The sequence below is a fragment of the Grammomys surdaster genome, unplaced genomic scaffold, assembly GCF_004785775.1.
Source record: "Grammomys surdaster isolate TR1022 unplaced genomic scaffold, NIH_TR_1.0 203, whole genome shotgun sequence".
In the NCBI taxonomy this organism is placed as follows: Eukaryota; Metazoa; Chordata; class Mammalia; order Rodentia; family Muridae; genus Grammomys; species Grammomys surdaster.
Window position 1 is genome coordinate 1,868,695 of NW_021604648.1, and position 27,253 is coordinate 1,895,947.

The 27,253-nt window shown below is 49.5% G+C and overlaps 1 protein-coding gene across 2 annotated transcripts in view; it reads left to right on the forward strand.

The window, feature by feature from the left end:
* Positions 1-27,253, forward strand: part of Slco2b1 (solute carrier organic anion transporter family member 2B1) — a 38,910-nt gene that overhangs the window by 7,733 nt on the left and 3,924 nt on the right. Inside the window, exons 5-11 of one of the 2 annotated variants that reach the window (XM_028770653.1) lie at positions 2,015-2,248; positions 2,607-2,705; positions 5,269-5,459; positions 18,448-18,541; positions 22,288-22,645; positions 24,573-24,738; positions 26,889-27,052. In XM_028770653.1, coding sequence (XP_028626486.1) covers positions 2,015-2,248; positions 2,607-2,705; positions 5,269-5,459; positions 18,448-18,541; positions 22,288-22,645; positions 24,573-24,738; positions 26,889-27,052 — 1,306 coding nt within the window. The remainder of the gene's footprint in view (positions 1-2,014; positions 2,249-2,606; positions 2,706-5,268; positions 5,460-18,447; positions 18,542-22,287; positions 22,646-24,572; positions 24,739-26,888; positions 27,053-27,253) is intronic. The other variant, XM_028770654.1, reaches the window with a different exon arrangement.

Here is a 27,253-nt window from a genome sequence, read left to right on the forward strand (position 1 = left end):
CCATCCATCCATCCACCCACCCACCCACCCACCCATCCACCCATCCATCCATCTACCCACCCACCCATCCATCCATCCATCCATCTACTGATTCAGGAAACACATCTACAGTCCTGCTTACTTTGTACCCAGCCCCTCAGAGCATTCAGCCTTCTCTCCAGGAGGCTCCCAGCCCTGGAGAGGAGACAGACAGACAGAAAACTTAGCATGCCAGTTTCATCTCTGAAGTGCTAAGACCTGGAGGTGAGACCATGAAGCAGATATATCCTGGAATTTATGGGTAGAGTAAATATGGCAATTCTACCTGACTGCTTAGAAGGCAGGGAGAGGAGGCCATGGGAGCCACGGGAGCCGCGACTATGAACACCCGTAGCTGAAGGGAGCTACTGAGGGCTAGAGGAAATGGCATGAGGGGAGGGAGATGAACATTGCAGGGAGTGGGGTGGGGCACGAACGGGGTCCCCCAAAGTGACACAGTGTAGAGAACGTGAAGAAGGCTCGTGCCTGACATCCTAGCACTCAGAAGGCAGAGGGATGTGAACAGCCACACGTTTGACGTCACCCTGGGATACATAGCGAGTTCCAGGCTGCTCAGGCCACATCGCGAGCTCTTGTCTCTTACTTTAACAAAAACAAAAAACTGCTGAGTGGGCTTCTAGAGCTAAGAGGACACTTGTCAACAGGGGCTCTTAGGATGCTGCAAAGAAGTACTTCCTCATAGTTTTTTGCCCAGAACTTCCACTTTAGCAGAGATTTTCTGTGCAAGGTTACACTTGTCTTCCTGGCTGGCTCTGAGCTGTTCTCATGTCTGAGCCTTGGTGTTCCCAAGATCAGATCAAAGGTTGCCATGGCTCTAAGCTCTGAACCCTCTCCCTGCTCTGACAACCACAGCTTTCCTCAGTTTATCTGTTCTGCTGTAATTGTACTGCCCTGTGACAGGCTAGGCCACCTGTAAGACCCTGGACCCAGGAATAGTAAAGGTAAATGTGACCCCTAGGGTGACTATTGTAATTAAATGTCTACCGGGAACTAGACAGGGGCACCTCTCAGCACTCTCTCAATGACCCCATGGGGCAGAGGTTACCACTATTGCCTCAGGACCCCGAGGCCAGGCCCACAGCTAGACCTCACCCAGAACTGTTCCGCATTTGAACTTCTAGCATCTATAGAGAACATCTGTTCTGGGAGACTCATTTGAGGGGTGAGGACAGAGAGGCAAGGGCTATACAGAGAGACAGCCACTGAGAACAGTGGGACAGTCACTGATGGCTTTGGTTGCATGGTTCTTTCCAATAGCTGGGTGTGACTCTCTTGGTTGACTTGGCACCTCTGGGTCCCCGCTGTCACAAAGAGAAGGCCACTTCACCACATTGGAGATAATAATAGAACAAGGGTCTCCTGAAATTTGCTCACCAAATATTGGTCAAGGAGTAAATGTCTGGAACTAAATTAAGAAAATACCCTTTTTCTGCACTCTGTGTCCTGAACCGACACAGCTTCTTCCTCAAATGAATGCCAAGGACACCAGAGCCCTCCATGGTCTGGGGTCTTCCTGCTCCTCCCAGCCCTGCCCGTAGCCCTGGCCTGCCCCTACTCTGTGACTTGCTGTTTGGAACATCTCAATCCAACTCTGTGCCCTTCTAAGGCCCCAAGTTTGCTCTCCTGGGAACTCTTCCAGTAATATCCTCCCCTCCCCTCCTTTCTGGAAAAATCTTATTTGTTATTCTCCACCCAGTTCAAATTCTACCTACGTTGGTCACCACTGTTCCTCCACCCAAGAGCCACCACTGTCATGACCCTTCTGAATGCCCCTGTCCTGGTGAGCTGTGGCAAGCTAGGAGCAGGAACCGAGTAGTCAGACAGTGGGGCCAAGCTGGTTGTCGTGTTTCTGGTCTGTGAACTCTAGGTTTTGGGAGATCCAGTGACTTACTTTCAAGCACTCAGAACATTTTCTTACATTTGGTGAGTATTGTTTATCTTAGCTATGGTCATAGTTCTTATTGTCTTCTCTCAGAAGATAGGTCACAGGACTTTGAAGCATCCCTGTGCCTGCCCACGACTATGGCTCCAGCCTCCGGACTGTCCAATGACAGCTGTTCCAGAAGCACAGAAGCTAAGCATCTGACCATGGTGGGGATCATGTTCACAGCACAGACCCTGCTTGGCATCGGTGGTGTGCCCATACAGCCCTTTGGGATCTCCTACATTGACGACTTTGCCCACCATAGCAACTCACCCCTCTACCTTGGTAAAGATGGTCTCTCCCCTTTATCTCTGAGAGTGGGGTCAGGCCAAGGAATGGGGAAGAGAGGCCTGGCAGGAGGATGAACCAAAAAAAAAAAAACAATCTGGAGAATCCCTAGAGAGCTCCCCAACCCTGCTGAGGAGACATGACTGCTCTTGCCATGAAATATTGAGTAGTCAGAGACCCACTCAGGGCAGACAGAGACCCTCTCAGGGCATTCACAGACCTGCTAGGGGTAGGGAGGGACTCACTAAGAATAGGTAAGGACCCACTAACTATGCAGGGATCTACTGAAGGGAAGACAGAGAGATTCTGATGGCAGGTAGTGCTACAGGATCCTCACCAAGGCTTTGTATTACAGGAATCTTGTTTGCAATAACCATGATGGGGCCTGGCCTGGCCTATGGGCTGGGAAGCCTCATGCTTCGCCTTTATGTGGACATTGACCGGATGCCAGAAGGTGAGCCTGTGGAGTGTTCATTGTCCTCAGGGGTGCGGGCACACACTCTGTAACTGATCACTGCTCTTACAGGAGGCACAAAACCAGGATCCATATGGCAGCCCTAGCAGCAGCACTGACCGTGAACGAGTCTTTTCCTTCAACTCTCTGGACCTCAGTTTCCTCACGCTTGAGAGAATCTCTATCCTCCTGTCCCCCAAGGCTATCACCAGAATCTTGAAGTATCAGAGACAAACTGTAAAGTGCCGTCTTTTAAGGAGCTGTGCCCTTATTGCATACCCTCCCTCCTCCAGGCACAGACATACTGTTGACAGATAATAAAATATACCCTCTTAGCCTGTGGGGAGCACCATCCTCAGAGGGGAAAGCTTCCTAAGATTAGGGCCATAGCAGAGCTCAGTCACCTCTCCCAGCTGAGACATGGCCTGGGGGAGCTGAAGGGACCTTTTAGCCAAGTGACTACCACAGAATCTGAGAAGCTTTTGGAGGTGTCATTTGGGAAACTGTATTCTGAGAATCAACTAGAGGTCAGAGTGGGCTAAGGAGCCTGGCTAAGGGTTAGTCTGAAGATGGCAAGGAAGGTCTGTAGGGGCCCAAGAGGCCTGGATCCCTGAATGTGCAGAGGGATTGAGGGTGGGGATGGTATCCTGTTAGAGCAAGCTACTGTGGCTCCTCAGCTGCCTACTTGTCCCACCAGCATGTTGATGCCAGGCAGGCCTTCGTCCTCCTACTGCTCAGAAGTCCTGTCCTCACTGGAATCTCACAGGAAATGTGAGATTCTAGCCTGTCCTAGAAGCCACCAACAGAGCATGTGTGCCTGGGTGGTCATCCTCTAGCTTTTTCTCATGGGTTCCCTGAGCCAGGATGGACAGTACAGGTCTGGACAGTTCTGTACAACCATCACAAGTGGTAATACTGCCCATCTGTCTTCCCTCTAGAACGCTGGGCCCCAACACCAGTGACCAAGAGGCTCTGGTAACAGCTCCTTGATGCTCTGAGGGAAAGGCCCTGAGAGATGGGGTAGCCTACGTTTTCCCAGACGCCTCCATTTGGGAGGAAGTATATGTTTTCTATCTGTTGGTATCATCTTAGCACACAGGGTGGATATTGCTTCTGAGCCATCTCCCAGGTCATTTCTTCACGGGGGATTTGAAGGCTGAGTGGTTCCTGTCTGCTGCAGTCATAGACTAGCATATGCTTGAAGAGGATTAGGCTCTCTCTAGTCTAGCATGGGGCCAAGGCAGACAGGAAATGAAGAAGATGTTGAATACCATCAGTGGAGAAGCCACACCCATCCATGATCTGGAACCACATCTGCTAAGTGCCAGCTGTGCTCCCTAGTCCCTGCCCAGAGAACAGGCTGTGTGAGCTGCTGCTGATTGGTGCTACTGGGGACTTGTATTTTTATCAAGTACCTGTTATGCTGGGAGTTGTGTGACTTTTCCTGGAGAGAAGTGAGCAAACGTCTTTTCACCCCAGTTAGGGCAATGATGACAGACCAAAGAAATGTTTAGGCAAGCTTGGTGAGCCCGTGAGTTTACTGGAGATACTTTCAGGAGCATGGGGAACTCAAGGGCATCACTCAGAGTCCCACCACACCCTAAGTGACAGCAGGCAGAAGCTGCATGCCTAGAGCGTCCTGCGCAACTTGCTGATAATCCCACCAGAGAGGTTTCTCCTGCCCAAAATTGCTTACTGCTGTTGTAACCTTTGAGAGGGGCTGTGTGGCTCTTGTAAGTTTCTCAGCCTTCTGATGTGTTAGTTCAGAGAAATAGCTACACAGCACGGGGAGACTTGGGGAAGGTGTCCGTTCTTCAGCCTTTCGCTTCAGAAGCTTTGTGGGCAGTTAAGCATCACATTCTAATTAAAACAAGTAAGGGACCACACCCACGGGATAGGACTTGTTAAAGGAACACATTTGTTAACTGCCTCCCCCCACAACTCTGTGGTCACTTGAAGCAGGTCTGCAATAACTCCAAATGGTTCTGTTAAACAGCCCCAGTTATTGTAAACATGGTCTAAAGACAACAGCAGCCCCACCTTCATTTGATCGAGTAATAGTGTTTCTTCTAATAGCAGACATTGCAATGGGAATAGAAATGGGAGAGGAGGAGCACATGACTATAAAACACACATCTCTTGAAGTGCTCTCCCCGTCTGCCTCTCGTAGATTTTGTTTGTGTTTTTGAGACAGGGTCTCTTGCAGCCCAGAGTGGCTTCAAACTCAGTGGTTATTTTGTCACGGGTGACCTTGGATTTTTTGATCCTATTACTTCCACTTCCCAAGTGCTCAGCTTAGATGTTTACATTTTTTATTAAATTATATATATATATATATATATATATAACCCTATGACATACAAAACTTTAACTCCTGATGCTGCTAATATCTGTGTATCACAGTGGAAGAAACTAAGGCACAGAGACTAAGTAGCTGGCCTGAGGTTGTAGGTTATCACTGGGTATCAGGCATCCATTCTAGTTCTCTGTTGGCCTCTTGGTTCCCAGAGGCAGAGATGACAGCCAACTGTGGCACTAACATCATCACGGTTTTCTCTTCTAGGAGGCATCAACTTGACTACAAAAGACCCCCGATGGGTGGGCGCCTGGTGGCTGGGCTTCCTCATCTCTGCAGGACTGGTGGTCCTGGCTGCCAGCCCCTACTTCTTCTTCCCCAGAGAGATGCCCAAGGAGAAACACGAGCTTCACTTTAGGCGGAAGGTCTTGGCAAGTGCGGCCTCAAATGGCAGCAAGGTAAGCGCCCTCTGTGTACCAGTCCCAACTCAGGCTCCAGAACCCACCCTTCCTAGTGAGGCTTCACGCCTCCTGAGCAAACTCCACTGCCTTCTCCCAACAGGCACACACGCACTGAGACCATCATAGGCCCCTCCCATGATCCAGGTGCTGTGGGGCCAGTGGGAGGATAAAGTGTTTTGCTCGAATTCAATGAACAAGTCCAGGAGCCCTGGGGTGAGGACACAGGCTTGCTGGGGTTCACGTACTTCTGCATCCACCACTTAGAAATGTTGGGAACTCTGACCATGCTAGAAGATGCTGACAAGCAGAGGGTGTATAACATGGATGTAGGAAGAGTTCCTGAGACTCTCCCAGGGATCTGAGCTACACATGAAGACACTGATAAGTTACAGAGAAGACAGCCATGGGATGCCGAGTGCAAACGATCTCAGCAAAGGGTTCTGCAGCAGACGTGAAGCTGGCCTCGGCAGGCGCAGTGATAGGGCTGAGTACACACTGAGTACTCTGAGCCAGGCTGGGGGGAGGTTTTGCCCAAGGTCAGATGACGGAAAGGCCAGGAACCATGAACCACAGGGCAGGATAGATGATTCTAAGAATTTACCAAAATATGAGAACTAAAAGACAGTGAATTGCTTCCAAATTGAAAAAAAAAAGACAAACAACAAACTTGTTTATTAGTAGTATTATTACTGGGGTCTGAACCTCTCAGGCCTTACACACGCAGTGGCAGGGGCTCTACCACTAAGTTCTGTATCTCTAGCCTTGGAAACGAGTCTGAAAAGTCTAGTTTGACAACATACTTTCAATTTCACTCATAATTTCAATTTGATTGCTACTTTTAATATGTTCAAAGTTGACTACATTATGAAGCTTTGTGCATTCCGTTTTCTCTTTTCCCAAGTACGTGAGTTGCTTGTTAAGACCTCAGTTAAAAGTTAAATAAGGTGCTTGTTGCTAAGTAGTTCTAATTGCAAAAGAACAATTTATTTTTTAAAAAAATCCTGCCAGACGTTCTTGTAGCAAAAGGAATCCTACTTCCTGCAGTGGCCTGGTGCTTCCGGGCAGGTTTATTGATGTGCAGGAGAGGGCTTCCTCCTTAGAACAAGAAAGTTTGACCCAGCAAGTAGACCTGAAAAGGTCATTTTTTTGTCATTTTTTAAATTGAGGCTCCATTTATTAGAATATGTGAGTTCAAGTCTGTCTAAGTTCCAGGCCCACCTGCTCTACTGAGCCTTGTCAAGCACCTCACCAACCCAGGGCCAACGACAGCTCAGGTTGGGACAGCCAGCAAGGACCAGAATCATCTGGCTTCAAGGCCCAAGGGTCTTGGAAGGGACAGGAAGCAAGGACTCTTCAGCTGCTCCCCGGGTGCTGGGTGGACTGGAGACCAGGAAGATCATGGAGAGAGATCACTGAGGTCTTGTTGGCCATGCTGGGGCCAGGCAGCGGAGCATCGGTGGGCAGGACATGGGATGGGCATCGGCTCTGCTGCCCTGGGGCAGGACTTGCTCAGGAGTGATGCTTGTTCTGCAGTGGTGGTTCCCAGAGACAGCAGATGACTGTGCTCCCTCTGGAGACTGGGGGCGGGCTTGGAATCTCAGTCCTGCCTAGCTTGGGCCAAGATTCCAATTCCCAGAACCTGAAGAGGAGTCCTTAGAAATAGGAGTGTCACTTAGGAGGACAAGCGGCTGTGTGTCTGGTGACAGATCCTCTGAATTGGGCTCTATATTTGGACAGAGAACAATAGGCGTGGGTGGCTGTCTGCTGGACTGGGTAACAGGTCAGCCATGTACCTCTGCAGCAAGTCACTTCCCTATGCTTGCTGCTGTATGTGTCGCATATAAGGTGCAGAGGTCAGATTCCTGGAGCACTACCTAACTGTCTTGAGTTCTGAGAATGTGCAGTCCTGACTGCTGTGGTTCCTGGAGTCAGAGTCAGCTTTTGAGAACTATGTGAATTGTGACACTGGTCCTGATTGTGTGCCTGTCTGGCTGTCTGCATTTACCCTGTCAGCTCGTGGAGTTCTGGGAGGAGGGGAGCTGAGAGGTTCTTAAGAAAAGATTGAAGGCTGAGAACATGGTGATCTGCTTCCAGCAGCTATTGGGCAATAAATATTGATGTGGGAGGAATTGATCCTCCACCTCCGCTTCTGCCTCTGCCTCCACCTCCTCAAGGCTTCCAGGACCAGCCAGGCTGCTTGCAGTAAGGTTGGCTGGCCTGGCCCACTAGGGTCACTAGTGAAGAGCCTGGAGACGAGGTCCCACTGGGTGAGACTGGCTGCTACATCCTGCTTGTGTCTCTCCTGCAGGAAGGGGATGGGTAAAGAAGAAACAGTCAAAACCAGTGTGTTTGGGAAATCTTTTCAAACATCTTCTCCCAGACTTAGGGCCCAGGAACCCCCTAAGTACTCTAAAAGTAAATGCAGCCATTAAAGCCAATCTCTACAAGCCAAAAGATTGTACCACATAAAATAAGGCTTGTCTGATCATGAGTGGGTCTAGCCAATGTATCTAACGTGTGGGCAGCCGATTAGACAAGAACAGCCAGATCTGCAGATTGAGGCTGTGTCCTCTAACTGGCTCGATGCCGCTATGTTGTTTGCTCAGGGGAATTGGAGGAGGCATCCCACACATTCTGCCTTGAAGAGTGAAGGAAGGCCAGGTGTGGGGAGATACAAGTGCCTGAATGGCAGCTCAGTGATGAGGCCTCTACACAGGCTCTGAGGGGCTCTCTGACAGATAGATTCCTGGGTGCTTTGCCCCTCAGGTGATGGTGTGCCCCACACAGCACTTCTCCAGTGTTTACTGGCCCCTCTGAGAACCTGTTCTTGGAGCTGAACCAAGAGCTGAAAGAGGCCTAACCACCTGCTTCCTGACACGCTTCTTGCCTTTTTCATCAAGAATGCTGGCCATGCCCAGCCTCTGAGTGCCAGTGGGTGCCATGGCCTTCTATTGGGTCTGTTATTTCTAGAATAATTCTAATATTTCAAAGGTCTCATCTTAGTGCTCTGCTTCTTTGTGTTTGTTGTTAACTGGGCAAGGTTGAATTCTTTAGACTCTTGGGCCTGAATCTGGGCTAGCCTATAGAATTTACTATGTAACTCAGGCTGATCTCAGACTCATAATAATCCTCCTGCCTCACCCTCCCAAGTGCTGGATTGACAAGTATGAGTTGCCATACCCAGCTAAAGTTCAAATAGCTGGGTATTTTTAAGTACTTCTCTTCTAGAATCAGAGGAGTGTGTGTGCGTGTGCGTGTGCGTGTGCGTGTGTGTGTGCGTGTGCGTGTGTGTGTGTATGGTGTGTTATGTATATGTTTGTGTGCCTGTGCATGTGTGTTCCTATCTATGTGGCCTGTGAAAGCATGTATGTGTTTGTGCCTGTGCATGTATGTGCACCTGAGCATCTGTGTGTGCCTGTGCAATCATGTGTGTGTATGTGTTCACTAGCATATATGTGGAGGGAATATGCAGATGTAGGCACATGTGTATGTGCATGCCTGTGGAGGCCAAAGAACAGCCTCAGGTGTTTTTTCTTGGTTTTTGAGACAGAATCTCTGTAGCTAGGGGACCTGGCCAGAGAGACCTAGGTACCTCCCTGTGCCCACCTCCTCTGTGCTGGGACTACAAGTGTGTGCCACTGTACCCAACTTTTTTACATGGATTCTGGGCATCAAGCCAAGGTCTTCACATTTGCATTGCAAGCACTTCACTGACTGAGATGGCTCTCCAGACCCTATAATCTGAGGATTGATGTCAGTCATCATCTTCGAGTCCCAAAGTCCACTTCTCTCTGTCTCTCTGTCTCCGAGTCTCTGTCTCTATTTCTCTCTGTCTCTGTCCCTCTCTGTCTTTTTCTGAGACAGGGTCTCACTATGTAGCCTTCGTTAGCCTAGAGCTCACTATGTAGTCCAGGCTAGCCTCACACTCATAGAGAAGGGTGCAAAACTTTATCCCATTGAGTGCTGGGATAAAAGATATGTGCCACCACCTCTTAGGAAAATTTACATGTTTAAGTGGCCATAATTTGGCTAAGAGCCTGTGAATCAATGACACTGGTTGTCTCAGTTATTAACCTCAATGTACTTCTTTGAGACAATAGCCAGGGATATGGGGTAGGAGCAGAGTTCCTTAAAACTAAAACTAAGAGCTAGCCTACTAACATTCGCTGATACTCCCCCTGGGACTTCTGGGTCCCTGCTGTAGCCTTTGTTCCTGCTGTAGAGTCCACAGCAACACTGGCTTTCCTTGTCATCCGTGTCTCCTCCTTGTGGGCTCTCCTCTAGAAACCTTCTTGTGTCTCCCTTCCCACCCTGGCAGTGCAGTCTCACATTCCCTCTAAGCTTCAAGGCTTAAGTGATCGTGCAACCCCTTCTTCAACTCACAGGAGGAGGGACTGAGGCCTATAGAGGGGCCCAAATGTGTCCAGAGTGTGGTGGCCCTATATCTGTCTGTATGAGGCCAGTATCTGGCCCAAAAGGTGAAATAGGGATCTCTCTTTCCTCATACCAGAACTAGAATTCCTTTTGGGGTGTACTTGAGTGGACTTCAAACTGTACCCCCATAGAACATCAAGGTTGACAGCATGAAGAGAATGAAGAAGTATGCCTTCCTCTCTCTCTCTCTCTCTCTCTCTCTCTCTCTCTCTCTCTCTCTCTCTATCTTTTATTGGATGTTTTATTTGCATTTCATATGTTATCCCCTTACCCCATCCCCCACCCACCCAGGAACCCCCTATCCCCTCACCCCTCCTCCTTCTTCTCTGCGGATGTAACCCCTACCTACCCCCCCACTCCCACCTCCCCACCCTCAAATTCCCACCCCCTGGGGCATCCAGCCTTCATGAGGTCAAGGATCTCTTCTTCCACCTATGCCCAGCAGGGCCCTCCACTCTTACATATACAGCTGAAGCCATGGATCCCTCCCTAAGTGCTCCCAGGCTGGTGGTTTAGACCCTGGGAGCTGTGGTTGGTTGGTATTGTTGCTCTCCTCATGGGGCCACAAACCCTTTCAGCTCCAATGGTCTTCACTCTAACTCCTCCATTGGGAACCCCATGATCAGTTCAATGGCTAGTTGTGAGTATCTGCCTCTGAATATGTCAGACTCTTGAAGACCTCTGAGGAGACATCTATATCAGGCTCTTATCAGCATGCACTTCCTGACTTCCACATAAGCATCTACCTTTGGTGACTTCACATGGGATGGATACTCAGGTGGAATGGTCTTCAGATGGCCCCTCCTTCAGTTTCTGTCCCTCACTTTGTCTCCATATTTGCTCCCTTGAGTATTTTGTTGCACCTTCTAAGAAGGACCAAATCACCCCCACTTGGTCTTCCTTCTTCATGAGCTTCATGTGGCCTGTGAGTTGAATCTTGGGCATTTCAAGGTTCTGGGCTAATATCCAATAATCAGTGAGTGAATACCATGTGTGTTCTTTTGTGATTGGCTTACCTCACTCAGGATGATAATTTCTAGTTCCATCCATTTACCTAGGAAACTCTCGAATTCATTGTTTTAATAGCTGAGTAATACTCCATTGTGTAAATATACCACATTTTTTAATCCATTACTCAGTTGAAGGACATCTGGGTTCTTTCCGGCTCCTGGCTATTATAAATAAGGCTGCTATGAACATAGTTGAGCAAATGTCCTTGTTATATGTTCGAGCGTCTTCTGGGTATATGCCTAGGAGTCTCTCTCTTTCTGTTTCCATTTATTCAGTGCTGGCTTCTGGTCTCATGCACACTAAGCAAGTGCTGTAACTCTGAGGATGTAACACTCTTGTATCAGACATCATGATGGAATTTCCAATCGGTTAAAGGTCTCTGTTGCTAAGAAACAACTGGTCTAGACATACCACAGCTAGGCAGAGAAGACCAAGGCTGAAAAAGAGATGGAATTAGTTGTGGCATCCAAGTATATGGGAAGTTAAGGCAAGGCAGGAGAATGACCACAAGTTTAGCGCCATACTGGGCAATGTAGTGAGTCCCAGATTTTTCTGGGCTATAGAAGTAAGGCTATCTCAAAACAGACAGACAGATAGACACAACTACACACACACACACACACACACACACATGCACTAAACAATAGGGAGGAGGAAAGAAGAGACAGGGAGAGACAGAGAGAAAGTGAAAAAGACAGAGAGATGAGGAGAGGGAGACAGGGAAAGAGGAAGGGAGGGAGACAGGGAAAGAAGAAGGGAGGGAGGGAGGGAAAGAGGGAGGGAGGGAGAGAGAGAGAGAGAGAGAGAGAGAGAGAGAGAGAGAGAGAGAGAGATTGCTTTGGTGAAACAGGCCCCATGAATGTTTCCCTGGTATCCGAGTGTCTGGGGGACACTCGTGATGTCTGAGCTATACTGTCCCAGCTCTGCCTCGTGGGGGACGCTCGTGGGGGACACTCGTGGGGGACACTCGTGGGGGACACTCGTGATGTCTGAGCTATACTGTCCCAGCTCTGCCTCTTACTAATGCTGGAATCTACATTGTTAGACTTGCACACAAATCAACGAGGCAGAGTGTAGCGTTGGGAGGTTCGGCGTGTGATGTAGGCTCAGTAACCAGGTGCCTTATTCTCAGTCCTTTTTTCTATCTGGCCAGATTTTAAGGGGGAGAAGAAAAAACCCGAAACAAACAGAAAACTACTTTTTCTAATATTCTTAAATACTTTGTTTCCTAATTTTAAAAAATTAGTTGTTTTCTTTCTTCAAATTGATCTTTTAATGGGCAAATAAAATGTGTGCCTATGTCTGGAGCACAAACATTTTGACCTATATGTACAGGAGGCCCTGCTACATCAAACATCCAGCAGATGTGTTACCTCACATGGTCACTTCCTGTTCTTCCAACAATTCCTGTTTTCAGTACCAGGTTGGGTTGCTGTTGTCATCATAGTGTACAATATTCCTCTTGGACTTGTTCTTCCTGTGGACCTGCAGTTTGTGTGTCCCCTGCAGCAGCTCTCTAGTTTCCTGCCAGCCCCTGTGAACCAGCACTGTACCCTTGCCTTCCTGAGTTCCAGTTCCTTAGATTCCACCTACAAACATTTGTCTCATCTGCATCTTAGACTCAACAGAATAGACTTTATATTCATCCACTGTCCTGAGAAATGAAAGACTTTTGTTCCTTGTTAAGAATAGTACTCATTGTCTGGAGAGATGGCTCGGTGGTTACGAGCACTGGCTGCTCTTCCTAAGGGTCCAAGTTCAATTCCCAGCACCCACAGAACAGTGCACAACTGTCTGTGACTCCAGTTCCAGAGGCTCTGACACCCTCACACAGAAGTACATGCAGGCAAAACACCAATGAGAGAGAGAGAGAGAGAGAGAGAGAGAGAGAGAGAGAGAGAGAGAGAGTTGTCCTCACATGGTGTTCATCTGCCAGTGACTGTTGTAAGACACTTAGGTTGACTGTGAATCTCAGTAACTAAGTAATGCTTCAGTGAGCACGGGCACTCTGCTTTCTCTAACGCTAGACATTGTTGATTCTCCTGACTTTTACTTCTGTGATTCTAGGGATTAAACCTAGGACTGTGCAGCTTGGCAAGCTCTGCACCTCTCGGCTACATCTCCAGCCTTGTTTTCACCTTCTCTTTCTTTCTGAGACAGGGCACTGTGTATTCCAAGCTCGTTATGTAGCCAAAGAGGACTGTGGACTCCCATCCTCTTACCCCTACTTGCTGTGTGCTGGGAATACAGGCAGGGGCCACCACACCCTTTTATGTACAGTGGGGCTTGAACCCCAGGACTTCATGAATGTTCTGCAAGCACTGTATTAGCTGAGCTACACATCTCCAGCCATTTTTTAAAGACATATTTATTTATTTTATGTATCGGAGTACAATGTCTTCAGATTAGAGGGCATCAGATCTCATTATAGATGGCTGTGAGTCACCATGTGGTTGCTGAGAATTGAACTCAGGACCTCTGGCAGAACTGTCAGTGCTCTTACCCTCTGAGCCATCTCTCCAGACCCATCCCCAGCCATTTTTAGTTTTTGTGAAGCACCTCTATACCTTTTGACTTAATGACTGCATGTGTTCACATTCCCACCAGTGGTGTGCAAGGGTTCCCTCTCCTACACAGCCTCACCAGCGTTTGCTGCCTTTTGTTTTCTTTTTAGCTGCCATTGTGACTGGAGTGAGGCTGCTGACCACTGTTCTTATTTGTTCTTCAAAACCTTCCTTCCATTATATCCTGAAGAGAGTTACAGGCAGCAATCACCAAAGCTAGGTCTGGTATTAAGTAAAATAGAAGGAATTAAGTTAGCGTGTATTATGTTCTTCCCACCCCTCTGCTGGGTCCTATGTGTGTATCATCTCATTTAATCCCTACTGCCTGTGCAGCAGATACAGTTCCTATGTCTGTTTGCCGCTGCGGGACTTGAGTTGCAGAGATTGAACAGCATGATCACATGGTTTATAAATGCCACTGAGGTTCAGTTCCAGGAAAAACCATCCCCCAGGCACTCTCTCAATGGATCAATCAATCAAGACAAAAGAATGGCAGAAACGCGAATAATGAAAGAATAACATGTCGATACATGAGTGGAGAGATCTAGGAAGAAGTAACCACTCCTCTGACTCAGCGCCTCTGACGCCCTGCTGCAGGACCCTCACCAGAAGAAGCCTCGGGCCAAGATGCTCTGGCTCTCTGCTCCAATTCTCTGCCCCACCCCCTTAGATGGCCACCAGCTCTCAGAGATCTGGTGTCTGTGAATACTCTGTGGTGACACAGGGTAGGAACTGAGAGATGGCAAGGAGTTCCTTCTGAGCTGGCAGTCCATCTCTGGCCTCATAGACTGGGACCCAGCCCCAGGATGAAGCTGTCTAGGACCTCAGCTCTGCCCAAAGATAGCTTCAGGATGGCTAGTGGCCCACAGCAAGTCCTATTTCACAGCATACATGTCCTGTGGGCTTGCAGATGTCAGCACCAAACCCCCCAAGAGAGGAAGTTCTACCAGGTTTGCTGACCTGGGCAAACCGCAGGCCAGATGGGCCACCCAAGCCCTGCTTTGAGCAGCATTGTGCTTCCTGTCTGAAGAACCCACTATTAGTCAGCGGTCCCCAAAACAGATGAGGGACAAAAGGGAGAAATGAATTGGGGCATAGGAACCTAGAGCAGAGAGGGCTCTTGACACCCAGAATAACATCTCCATCCCTTCATCTGGCCATAGACCACCAAGGTCTGGCTACAGTCTGTCACTTGTTCCCAGTTGCTTCCCTAGGGAGTACCAGCTGTAGTCAGATTGCAGTAGCACCCACAGTTTGTCCCTGGTGCTGGCTCTGTCCATCTCCATGCCTCAGGTCATGCTGTGCCCTGCTCCATCCTCTCCTCAGCTACACTCCTCTCCTGACACCCCCTCCCCTGCCAGCCCCTGCAGATCTGTCTCTCCTGTCCTGTCCCCAAACCCAATGTCCTCTTTCACAACATGCGGAGTACGGAGGAACCTGAGTGTGATGGCCTGCTCTACCGTGGAGGCACTTCCCACTCAGTGTTGTCCCCGCCAAACAAGTGCAGTCAGACAGCACCTGATCTGAAACTCTGGGGTAGATGAAAAGTACACCAGACGTGACAGAGATGTGCATGCAAGGGGCAGGTCACACTGTGACCAGGACATGGAACTCACCAGATTCCACTTACTCTCAAAGTCAAGCCTGCCCCTCCCGGGCGGAAAATGTGAGGAAGTTGTCGGTCTGTCCATCTGTGACATCCAGCTTCTCCTACTTTCATCCACTCTTACACTCTTTCTCTCAGCTGTCCAGGCTCTTACCCTGTGGCCAGAGCTAGTAAAAAGTACCTTGGTCCATGACAGCATGTCCAAAAGAGGGATCAGCCAAGTCACGTGTGTGATGCTTCATCTCTGGTAGCTACACTCAACAGTCAATTACCTATCTTAGTGATAAGTTTAGACAGGGCATAATGTCACAGGCTCGAATCCCCAGCACTTGAGAGGCAGAAGGATTAGGAGTTTGGAGTCCGATGTATGTGATAACTCACGTCTGTAATCCCAGCACTCTGGCAGCTGAGGCAGGAGGATAACCATGAGTTTAAGGAATGATAAGCTCTAGGCCAGCTTGAGCTACACAGTGAGATTCTGTTTCAGAAAATTTAAAAAGGAGTTGGAGGTCACCTTCAGTCAGCCTGGACCACATGAGACCGGCCTCATAAAAAAAAAAAATCCAATTTGGGAATATAATAATATAAATGTTTGCTATTATACTTGTGATATATTTTAGTTGGACTAGCCATATTTTAAGTGCTTAGTCAAGACATGTGACTGGTGGCTGCTGCGTTAGATAATGTGGCTCAGGCGGGCATGTCGGACTTATAGCCCAAAGGCCACCCTAACTCCAGATAGCTGTGAACGCAAACACCACAAATCCTCGGGTCTCAGTTGTACCACTGCTAGCTATGTGATGCTAGAAGTGTTTTGCTCACATGTGAAGAAGCACAGGACCACTTACTGGTCTTTGCAGGTCCTGAGGAGGATGGCTCACACGTGTGCATCCCTGAGCCCACACATCCGAAGCCCCTCGTCTTCTGGCATGTCACGCAATTCTCCTAGCCCCTGGGGAGCTCCATAATTCACTGCCTGACTCTGAACCATCCTGGTCTGAGGGCTGCCTTCTACTGTGACAACATCTCCTCTTGCTGTTCTTGTTTTTCTTCCAAGAGCTTGGTGTCAGCAGCAGTAGCTGGTCAGAGCCATCTCCAGTTCTTCCTTCAGTGGAGATTTATCAGATATGATTTTTGCTTCATGCTCCTGTAATGAGCGCTGTAGCTCAGAGAATGAGATGAACACAACACCTGCTTATGCAGAGCCCTGTACAGTAGTGAACAAGACAGACCCAGAAAAAGTTTTGACTCAGACCTATGTGTTTGTAAAAATAGATACTTTATTTCGTTTCTATAAAAATCTATTTAATTTCTATTCTGAATTCCCAGTCTCCCAAATAATTCCAAAAGTCTACCTTATTCTTTCTTAGGGCTCACCCACCAAGGTAAAACAAATCCTGATATACACTGTGACCATACATCAGAGGCCCCAGCTCTACCTATAAAGCAAAGCATCTGCCAACCCTGGTCACTAAGGCCCATTTGGTTCCCCTTGGCATGCTCGAAACAGAGGCATCCTGGTATGGTCGGGAGTTTGGGAAGCCTGCCTCTTTGTGCCAGGTCCCTGAGGTACATGACTCCCTGCTGCTGACAGGAGCTAAAGGCTGCTTGCTGCCTGCCTCGTACTCATTTCCTGCCACGGTCTCGTGTCTGTTCTTTACCCGCTAGTGCTTTCTGCCTTGTTACCACCCCAGCCCAGGTCAAGAAACCCAAAGCTGTGCCCAACTAAAACGTAAGGAGTTGGAAAGGCAAAACCCAAGGGAGATGGTGTGCCTGGTTTAATATCTGAGTGAATTGCCTGCCGAGATAGGCAGGCTTTGGCAGCCAGTGCAGGGAGCAAGATGGGGGGGGAGAGGGAATCGGGGGGGGGGGGGGAGGAAGCTTGGGCAAGAGTTCTGTGATAGAGGTGCCATGTGGGGTTCTGAAAAGGGAAGAGAAAACTTTAGTTTCTTGGAATCTGAGATGAGAAGGAAGACATGGTGGCTCCGGTCTATGGTCTTAGCACTCAGACAGAAAGCAGATCAGCCTGGTATATGAGGTAAGACCCTGTCTCAAAAGGAAGAAAAGATAAACAAGTTGAGAAAGAGGTATCTATAGCAACCACTGAGACGCCTACTCTCTCTGTCCACATAGTTCCAGAGAACTGGCTAATCCTTACAATGATCCAAAGCCTTTTCCCCTGAAGTTGCTGGCTGCTGACTCCGGCCTCAGGCTGCATAGAAAAACTAATGACATCAGACCCACAGGCATCATAGGGTGCTTATCATGTTGGGAAATAAGAGTGGCAAAGACGTTGCTAAAGGTGATAGTGATATTGATGACGGATGATAGTGGTGGTAGATCGATAACTCTGGTGACCTCCTCCAACGTACTTTTCTGTTGCTGTGATGAACACCTCAAACAAAGGCAACTTGGAAAGGTAAGGGTCGGGTCACAGTCCATCCTGGAGGGAAGTCAGAGCAGAAAACTCAAAGAGCCCAGTTCCAACAGGAAAACTTCCTGAAGTGACACCATGGAAGAATGCTGCTCCTGGGGCTGGCTTCCAAGTGTTCAACTTCTTTGTTATGCAGCCCAGGCTCACTTGCCAAGGGATAGTCCCGCCCATGGTGGGCTGGGCCCTCCTACTTCAATTGGCAATCAAGAAAATGACCCACAGACATGCCCATAGGCGAATCAGATGGAGACATCTCGTCAGCTGAAATTCCCAGGTGTGTCAAGTTGATAACCAAGATTAGTCATCTAGTGTCAGTGACACTGCCACTGATACCAGCAATGGAAGTACTGATGGTGACTGCAGCAGTGGCAGGACTTCGAGTTGATGTCCCTTTTGGTGATGTTAGTCATTTAGTGACACAGATGAGGTTGGTGACATTAATAAAGACGATTATACTAAAACAAGGGTGATGATATTATAATCACAATGTTAGCGATGATTCTGAAGATACGAGTATCAACGATAATAACAGAGATATCCTGTGGCTAGGACAGAGGCAATGATAATCGCACTACAATCATGAATGAATTGGTCCTCTAACTGGTTGTAAGACAGTGCTGAAATTTATAGGGGTGATGGGACTGATGATAGCTGTATCTATGATAATAATTGTCACCAACATCCTGTTTGATTTTGCGGCCGGAGGTCAGAACATGTGAATGGCAACATGTTACAGTTTAATCACAAGAGTTTCATTCAGTCTTTAAATCCTCTTGAGTACCTACAGGGCCAAGAACCAGTGGAATACCAGTAGTCTATGGTCTTGTTGGGGTGCCAGAGCTTACTTATCCCAGAACTCCCCTGTCTATCCCACTGCCATGTCAGAACAGGACCTCTCGCATCCTGCTGACTGGGCCTGGCTATATGTCTTCCCAGGATGAGGAGCTCTCCTCCCAGCATGAACCTTTAAAGAAACAGGCTGGATTGGCCCAGATTGCCCCGGACTTGACTGTGGTCCAGTTTATCAAAGGTAAGTGAGCCCAGATGAAAATGGAGGGAGGAAACCAGAGGTGCCTTTGAGATTGTCCAAATGCAGTCCCTTAGAGCTTTTCCCTATTACTTAGTCTGCTTCTGCAGGCCTCTCGTGAGCTCAGACATTCCTGGTAAGGTTAGTCATAGTCCCCACTCCTCAGGGTTCATCACCATCTTTCTTGTCCAAGAGCCCTTCCTTCTGTCCTTATGTGCCTGGATCCCACCAGGATCCCTCCATCCTCTGGGCTCTCAGCACCTTTGGAGCTTCTGTCTCAGCTCTGCCTATCTTTACTCATCCTCTACCATAAGCAGAGAACGCCTGAAGGACAAAGCTTGTGTCCCACTTTCCTCTAAGCCTGAAAGCAGGAAGCCCTGAGTAAATTCTCATTAAATCTCCAGGCTGTGGCATGGGTAGAAAGCCAGGGGCCTTTTTGGTTCTTGGTCCTGGCTTCTCTATGGGCCTTGGTTTCCTAGGACAATTTCTCAGTACAGTAAGAAATAGACTCACTGACAGAAACTTCACGCTAACCTGATCCTGACACAAGGAAATCAATCAGTCAGTTACTGGAGGCCACAGTGGAATTAGGCAGCATTTCCTAAAGAACTTGATCCTGTGGACATTGATTGAGTACATGCTGTGTCCAAGCAAGTCAAACGGCCCTGATGTAAGGCCTGCCAGACACTGGTCATTGTACAGTCTTGGGAAGTTATTTTCTGTCTCTAACCTGAGTTTCCTCATATAAAGACTGGATTGGTAATATTTGCTTTGCCTTCCTCGAGGATTAGCACGTTGTGTAGGATGAGGCACACACAGACAGCACCTGTCTACAGTTTTTAAACGCTGCCTATGTAAGGTGTAGTTTTTTTCCTAGAATCGCGCCTACATTTTTGTTCTTATTCATATTTGAGCAGTAAGTGGATCTGCTGTTTAATACCATTTAGAAAGGTATTATCCAAAGGGATACTTTACCCTTCACCAAAGCCATGTGTAGCAGAAAGGAAGTGGATCCAAATTTTTTGCCAGTTTTCTATGATTTGATGTTGGGGTATCCATAATCTAGCACCACCACCACCCCTAAGTTTTCCAGCATTCTCAGGAGAAGGGACTGTCTGAATTCCATGGGCTGGGCCAAGAGGCAGTGGCCTGCACTGCTGACCTCAGGTCACCCCATTGCTGGAAGGCCTCAGCATATTATGGCATGGAAGAACATATTAATCCCCACTCTGCCTCCTGCTCAGGGAGCAGCTGGGGCTGGTCATGAAAATTAAATCTGAGAACTGGTGGTCAGGGCCAGCTCATCTCTGGACCATTCAGCTTCTGTAGGCCTTGTGGCTGGTTAGCCAGCTTGGCCTCTGGGCAGCAAAGCTCTACAAGGACCTGACTTTTAGCATCTGTAATCGGGGTGGGGGGGGTGTGGCATGAAGGAGAAGAAACTCATGGGGACAATCCCTGGCAGAGGAGGTTCTTACCTGATGGGAGAGACACATTCTCTCACAGTCTGCAAATGGAAGGGGAAGCTATCTGACAAAAGAGACCAGATCAACATGATAGAGGAGGTACTCATTTGACAGGAAAGACATGGCCCAGGAGTTAGGAGAGGTCTGTGACTTGAGAGAGGAGATAGCACTAAGCTGAGGGCACACTTGTCTAGTGCCTGGCCAGTGCCTGGCCTCTGAGCTGGGCAAAGCTGGTGACGGAGACAGTTCCTGAGTTGAGGAAGGTCTGTTTTCTGATGAGGAGACCTTGTGTTGAGTGAGGGAAGCCCTGTGTTAAGCAGAGGCTGAACCTGAGCAGGAGACAGGCTCTGGAATTCCCCTTCAGGTAGCTAAGGGAAAGGCATAGCCCTGCCCTCCAGGAATTTTCCATCCCTTGTGGAGAAGGCTGTAGCTGCTGAGAAGTGGGGGATGGGCTCCCAGTCCTCTGCAGTGATGAGCACAGCAGAATGAGCTTGCTGGAGAGAGGAGCCCTCCAGAGCCAGGCTGCCAGAAAGAACAGCATCCGAATAGGAGGGGCAGTAGGGAGAGCGGTTCTGTGCTGGAAGTGAAGAGAGCCTGGCCTTGCCCAGGCCTCTCTGCACAAACCTGAGTATGTCCCTCCCTCCCTCCACCCCCAGGTCCCTCTTTGCAGTGAAGACCAAGTAATATAAAAGACTAGTTCATATGGAGCTTCAGATACCCTGGACAAGCATGGAGGGAGAGGGAAGGAGAAAAGAAGGGAGATCGGGAGGAGGGGGAGAGGAAGGGACAGAGGGAAAGGGCTGCAGCAGCTACCTGGAGTGAGGTCTAGGGCCACCTAACTCATTCCAAATGCTAGCTGAATGGATGGTCTGGAGGCAAAGGACTAGGGACTTGAAGGAGGCATTCTGCGGCTGTAGGCCCCACTCACTCCTCCTGGGCTGACTTTATTTTCTGACTCTGAAGGAAACAGGCCCAGACCTTGAGGCTAGCGACCAAGCTAGTCTGACTATGCTCTGAGGGAAGATAGAGTGTGTGTCTCCAGTAACACAGGGATGCAGTCTCTGGTCTGGCAGGAATCAAAGGCTCTCTCGCCTGACCTCTGTGGCTCTCTCTCCTCACTAGCACGCCCTGGTTTCTCTTCCTTCTTTCCCACATTGTCTACCCAATGGTGGAGAACCCCATATGTCAGAGCAGAAAGTGTCCTCAGACATCCCTGGGCATCCTACACACCAGGACACTAACCCAGGAGGGAAGGGACTTAGCTACTTTATTAGTCAGGGTTCTCTAGAGTCACAGAACTTACGGGTAGTCTCTATATAGTAAGGGAATTATTCTGAGCTCAAAGGTTTAGCACTTTCAAGGAGGGCAGCCTGACTGAGGCACTGAGGTAGGATTTAGGATCTACCCACAGCCTGGGGAAGTTCTCAATGCCAGAATAGTCAGGGCCACTGCCTGTCTCCAGCCTGCTCTCCTGGCCATACCCTACTAGGAATCCCTCTCCAAGTCCCCTCAATCTCCAGGTCCTAGCTCTGTCCTACATCCAGGAAGCCTCCTGGCCCACGACTTCCCCTGGGTTCATTTTCTATGGAGACTTGAGACTCTTCTTCTCCAGGCGTTTGGACATTTGATCTGGTCCTCATTCATTAAACAGTATTTACAATGCTTTTTACAAAATGACTAGTGTGCCCTGGACTCTAGAGATAAAGCAACTGATACTGTAGAAATTGCTACGCTAAGATAAAATGGAGTGAGCTGGTAATAAAACGGCTAAGTGAACAAACCGTGCAATTGGCTCAGTACAGTGCTCTCAGGAAACACACACTAGCCGACAAGCGTCAAGACAGCAGTGGGCATCTGAGTTAAAGACAAAGAAGGGAGGACCTAAGCCCAGGCTGGCATAGAAAGAGCAAGACAAGATGGAAAGGACCCGGAGGGACTGAAGGGAGGGAGAACAATCCAATAGAGATGGGAAAAAAAGATCTGAAATGAGACAGAGTGAATGAAATAGACCCAAATGAGATGGTGTGAAACAGACTCGACTCCAACAGACCCGAACAGAAATAAAATGCTAAATAAACTCCCACGTAACTCAGCGGACTGAAAGACATGAGGAGAATTTCAGAACTGGAGCAGGACGGAAAGGAGTCCAATGTAATGCGATAGCATGGGACGCTCTAGAATTAAACGGAATGGAAGAGAGAGAATGGAACCGAAGGGGCGGGGTGGACAGCTATGGATGCTGTGGCAGGCTGCCCACGCTGACCTCGTTCCTGCTTGTTCTGACAGTCTTCCCTAGGGTGCTGCTGCGGACCCTGCGCCACCCCATCTTCTTGCTGGTAGTCCTGTCCCAGGTGTGCACCTCATCCATGGTGGCGGGCATGGCCACCTTCCTGCCTAAGTTCCTGGAACGCCAGTTTTCCATCACAGCCTCCTTTGCCAACCTGCTCCTCGGCTGCCTCACTATCCCCCTGGCCATTGTGGGCATCGTGGTAGGAGGTGTCTTAGTCAAGCGTCTCCACCTGAGCCCCATGCAGTGCAGCGCCCTCTGCCTGCTCGGCTCGCTGTTGTGTCTGCTGCTCAGCTTGCCGCTCTTCTTCATTGGCTGCTCTACCCACCATATTGCAGGCATCACGCAGGACCCGGGGTGAGTGGGCATGCGCATGAGAAGGTGCGTGGTGAGGGTAGGTCAGTGAGCTACCTACCTCTCTCACCCGTCCCCGGCACTGTCTCCCCACAGTGCCTACAAAGCCCTATGCAGGTCCCTTCCTGGGCTCAGGTACAAGCAAGCAGTGGTCACTGGAAAGCATCAAATGCCACAGAAGAGGCATGGATGAAACATCAAAGACAGGAGGCCTGGGAAGGGCCAGTGGTTGAGCCAGGGTGCAGCCAGCTACGGGATGGTATTTCCAGGGAGGCTAAGACCTGTGGTCCCGCAGAAGTGGGATGGAGGCCACGCATAGGAGGCAGGACCCAGCATAGCCTGAGGGAGGCTTTTGCTCCCAGCTGAGGTTAGGTCTTCCCAAGAAGAGACAAGCTCCATGCCTCGGAGAAAGTGGGTGAACATGGAGCTAGGCAGTCCTCCTCAAGGAGGCAGGAGAGGTTAAGAAACCCTGTCTCTTGCTACAATGACCTCATTTAAACTGGAAGATATACTAAGCTTTGTTTGGCCTAACACCCAGCTAGAGTTCCCCCTTGGCAAGCCTCCTCCACTCAAGTGCCAGGTTCCCTCACCTGGGCTCTTACACGTGACTTCAAAGACTCAGCTCAGGGCCAAGACACTTGGACCCCACCCTCATCGCTTGGCTCCGTTCCTTCTTTCCCTCTCCTTTTCTCAAACAGCCAGGCTGTCTGAAGTAGGGCCTTCTATGTGCGGGACACACCCTGTGGGCCCTCAGCAAGCCCCAAGCCTGAGCAATGATGTTTCAAGAGAAGCCAATGGGGTTTTAAGCAATAGGTCAATGGTAGAGCCCATTAGAGAGATTGCATGGAGACTTTTTGAAGCACACAGTGGGTGGGGGAGAGGAGCCTTGAGCCTGCTGGGTGTGTAAGAGACCTGGGCAGGAGTCCATGACACGAGTTGTACAGGAATAGGGACTTTCCCCCGGTTCACTCAACTGGTCTCAGGCCATCCTGCCTGCTTGTGTCTCCTTTCTCCCCTTCTCCCTCAGTCTCACCCATATTCTCACCAACAATCTTATAATTGATGAGTTCTGAGTTCTAGTTCACTGAAGCTTTCTGAGGTCAATCGAGTTTCCCTCTTGTGTTCCACTGAGCCTCCATGAGATCTCTATAATGGGTTCTGTCTCTAGACCCACTTTACTGATGATACAGTGTCACCTGGTAAGGGTGCTGTGTTTCCTCCTGGCATGAAGCCAGGTCACAGCCTTTGCTCCAAAGCCATCCTCTTGCCCCTAACCCAGGGCAGTCACCCTTTAGACCCAGGCTCTCTTCTAGCTCCAGTTCCCATCAACCCTACGTTCTTCAGCTAGAGCAAAAGCAGCCCTGGGATCCTGGGGCAGGTCCTCTGGTGGGGCACTTGACACGGTGAGCAGGACAGGAGAATGACCACAGAGGTCATGAGACTTCAGGAAAGTGACAGTGAGAAGGGAGCCCCAGACCGGATTACAGAGAAATTAAGGTCCCAGAGGAAGGAAGGCATAGGTTAGAGGTCTCACAGCTGGTCAGTCTCCTAGCCAGGGCCCCACCACAGCTGTTCTTGGCTGAGACAAAGTAACAATTCAGCTCAAAGAGAGAATGGCCCCTTCATCTGACACTCACTTCTGAGAGGGATTTCTCTTGTGTTCCATCCAAATACAGGAATATTTGCAGAAGCTTCCAGACGTGTACAATCCAGAGTTGAAAGGGCACTCCACAGCCTCTGGCCCAGACTCCTCACTCCCCCATTAGAAAGTTCCTTGTGCATCTGTCCTCTGTCCGCATCAGAGTTTCTCCCTCAGGGAACAGCTGCAGCTGAAATCACTGGCCACTCCTCTCAGAGTAGGAGCCAGGCTTCAGCCAGGGGCCTGAGAGAAGAGAGTCCAGCCAAACACATTTGCCTCCTCTCTGTCTAGTGCCCAGCCAGGGCCAAGCCTGTTTCCTGGCTGCTCAGAGCCCTGCTCCTGCCAATCAGATGACTTTAACCCTGTTTGTGATACCGGTGCCTATGTGGAGTACACCACACCCTGCCATGCAGGCTGCACAGGTCGTGTGGTCCAGGAGGCTCTGGGCAAAAGCCAGGTAAGGTCAACCTCCCACGCATCCTCCACCTCCAGACCCCTACCCCTCCTCACATGTGCTGCCTGTCACTCTGAACCTGTCACTCTTGCTCTTCCCTCTGTGGCTGCCTTGTTCCTCCGCTTTGGCAAGTGCAGAGCCCTGTTCTGTCAACAAGTTTCATTGCCAGCTAGGGCTCAGGGTGGTGAGCCAGAGCTCCCAGCTGTGGCCTGCTCAAGGAAATGACCCACAGGAATTCCAGGCTGCAGATGGGCAGAAGTGGTCCCTACCAGTACATACAAGTGTGGAGGGGGACACAGCCCATCTGGGAGGGTCCCAGAAGGCTCCAAAAGAAGCACCATCTGTGACAGATCTTCCACGATCATTAGGCAATTAAGGACTTGGGATGGGAGGGCTTTCTAGGCAGGACAGCAGCAGATGCAGAGATTTTAAGAATGCACACTGTGTGTGTGGTCTTGCTAGACACCCCCTCCAGGTCTTGCACTGAGGGTTTACTGGTTGAGTTTACTAACAAGGAAGCAAAAAGCCACAGTTCTGAGGAGATGTTAAGCACTCATTTTTATTTGTATAGATAAGAAATGAAGGGCTGGGAAAAGACTAAGAAATGCTCAGAGTCTTATACCAGAGCTGGGACTAGAACCAAGGTCTCTGGTCTGAAACCCAGCCTGCACTGGATCAGAGGATCCGCCACTTAGAGGAGGGTCAGCACTCGGGGATTCTTTCCAGCCTGGGATTACCTCTCGCCACATGTAACTCCTTGGTTCATCACAAGAACCTGGGCTCGTGGATGGGCTGGTCCATGCCCAAGGTACACTCAAGTAGGAACAGAGTGAGATAGGGGACGGTAGACATGACTGGATCTTGGGCTTATAAGGCAAAGTCAGCCCTGTGGGAAAGACTGGAGACGTCTGTGTGTACCTCCCACCACAGACATTGATGCCTATGAGGGAAGCTTGGGGAGGAATCTAGAAAGCAGTGTTCAACCTTGGTGTCCACCCAAGCTGCCCTTCCAAGCTAAGAAGCAGTGTTGAGGCTACCTGCCAGTCCTCTGCATTGGCATGTTCCTCCATGGCCTGACTCCAGGCTGTCTGCAGCTCAATGGGCTACTTGGCATGTAAGCCTAAAGGCCACTTGTTAGTAGTGTGAAGTGCCACGAGGGCCTAGGGTTCAGGCAGCACAGCCTAGTCATACCTAGCAGCTCTTCATGGCAATAGGTAGACATCTTGGATACCCAGAGATCCAAGCTCCAGTGACCCCTCCCTCTGCCATCCTAGCTTTCTTCTTTCATTAATTCTCCTAAATACTTCACCTCAAAATTCTTTTCCCATGCACCCTGGAAATGGGAACTTCTGCTTGCTCATCCCAGTAGCTACTGAGCTTAAATCCTTCCAGGCTACCACCTTGGGTTTCTCAGTCCTTCTCATATAGGGAATTATCAGGGTTTTTTTTTCTGTAGTAAGAAGTAAGAGGCCCAGGGGGCCCCAGGTACCCTAGCCAGCAGTCAATTTTTGAGGTGGACCAATCCCTGCACATCTGGCTGAGACTTCCAGTAACTGTGGCCCATCTGTCAAGGTCTGACCTGGTGCTGCAAAGATGGCACAACATTTAAGAGTGTATAGCTCTGGCAGGGGACCTGAGTTCAGTTCCCAGCATCCATGGCCGGCAGCTTGCAACCACCTGTAACTCCACTCCGGAGATCTGACACACTCTTCTGGTCTCCATGGGTACCTACACTCACATATGCACGTGTGCACACACGTGCACGCACACACATACACAAACAATAGGAACGGGAAAAGAAACCAGCTTTCTGGCTTGGACTTACTCATGACAGGTACCAAAGGACAGTGGGATCAAACCACCTCTTAGTTGATCTCTGGCTGGAAGTTCTGCAGGCTGCCATCAAGCACACCAGTCCTGGCCTAGGGACAGTATCTGTCTCACAGCTGTGGCCCAATCTGAGTACAGCCAGTCAGCCTCCAGGCACCTTACTTGACTCAAATGATCACAGATCAACCAATGGTCAGAGTCTGAGACTCCAGCCAGCTCTGCCCTGCTACCTGTAGAAACTTGGGAGCTTCCAGACCCAAGGCCCTTGGCTGGCTACTATCCTTGGAGGTCCCTGAAGACTCTTCTCCTTCTTCTCACCCCAGATCTTCTACACCAACTGCAGCTGTGTGGCAGGGAATGGCACAGTTCCTGCAGGTTCCTGTGAGTCAGCCTGCAGCCGCCTGGTGCTGCCCTTCATTCTCCTGATCAGCCTGGGGGCAGCAGTGGCCAGTGTCACCCACACACCTTCCTTCATGCTCATCCTGAGGTGACAGCAGAGCAAGCAGGGTGGGTGGGTATCAAGGAGCCCCTACCCTACTGACAGCCAGGATGGGACATTCAAGGGAAGAGGTGAAGAAATGAGGTCACTCAAGTGTCCTAGGTCCCCAAGACAGCCAGGACTACACAGAAACACCTTGTCAAAAGAAAGAAAGAAAGAAAGAAAGAAAGAAAGAAAGAAAGAAAGAAA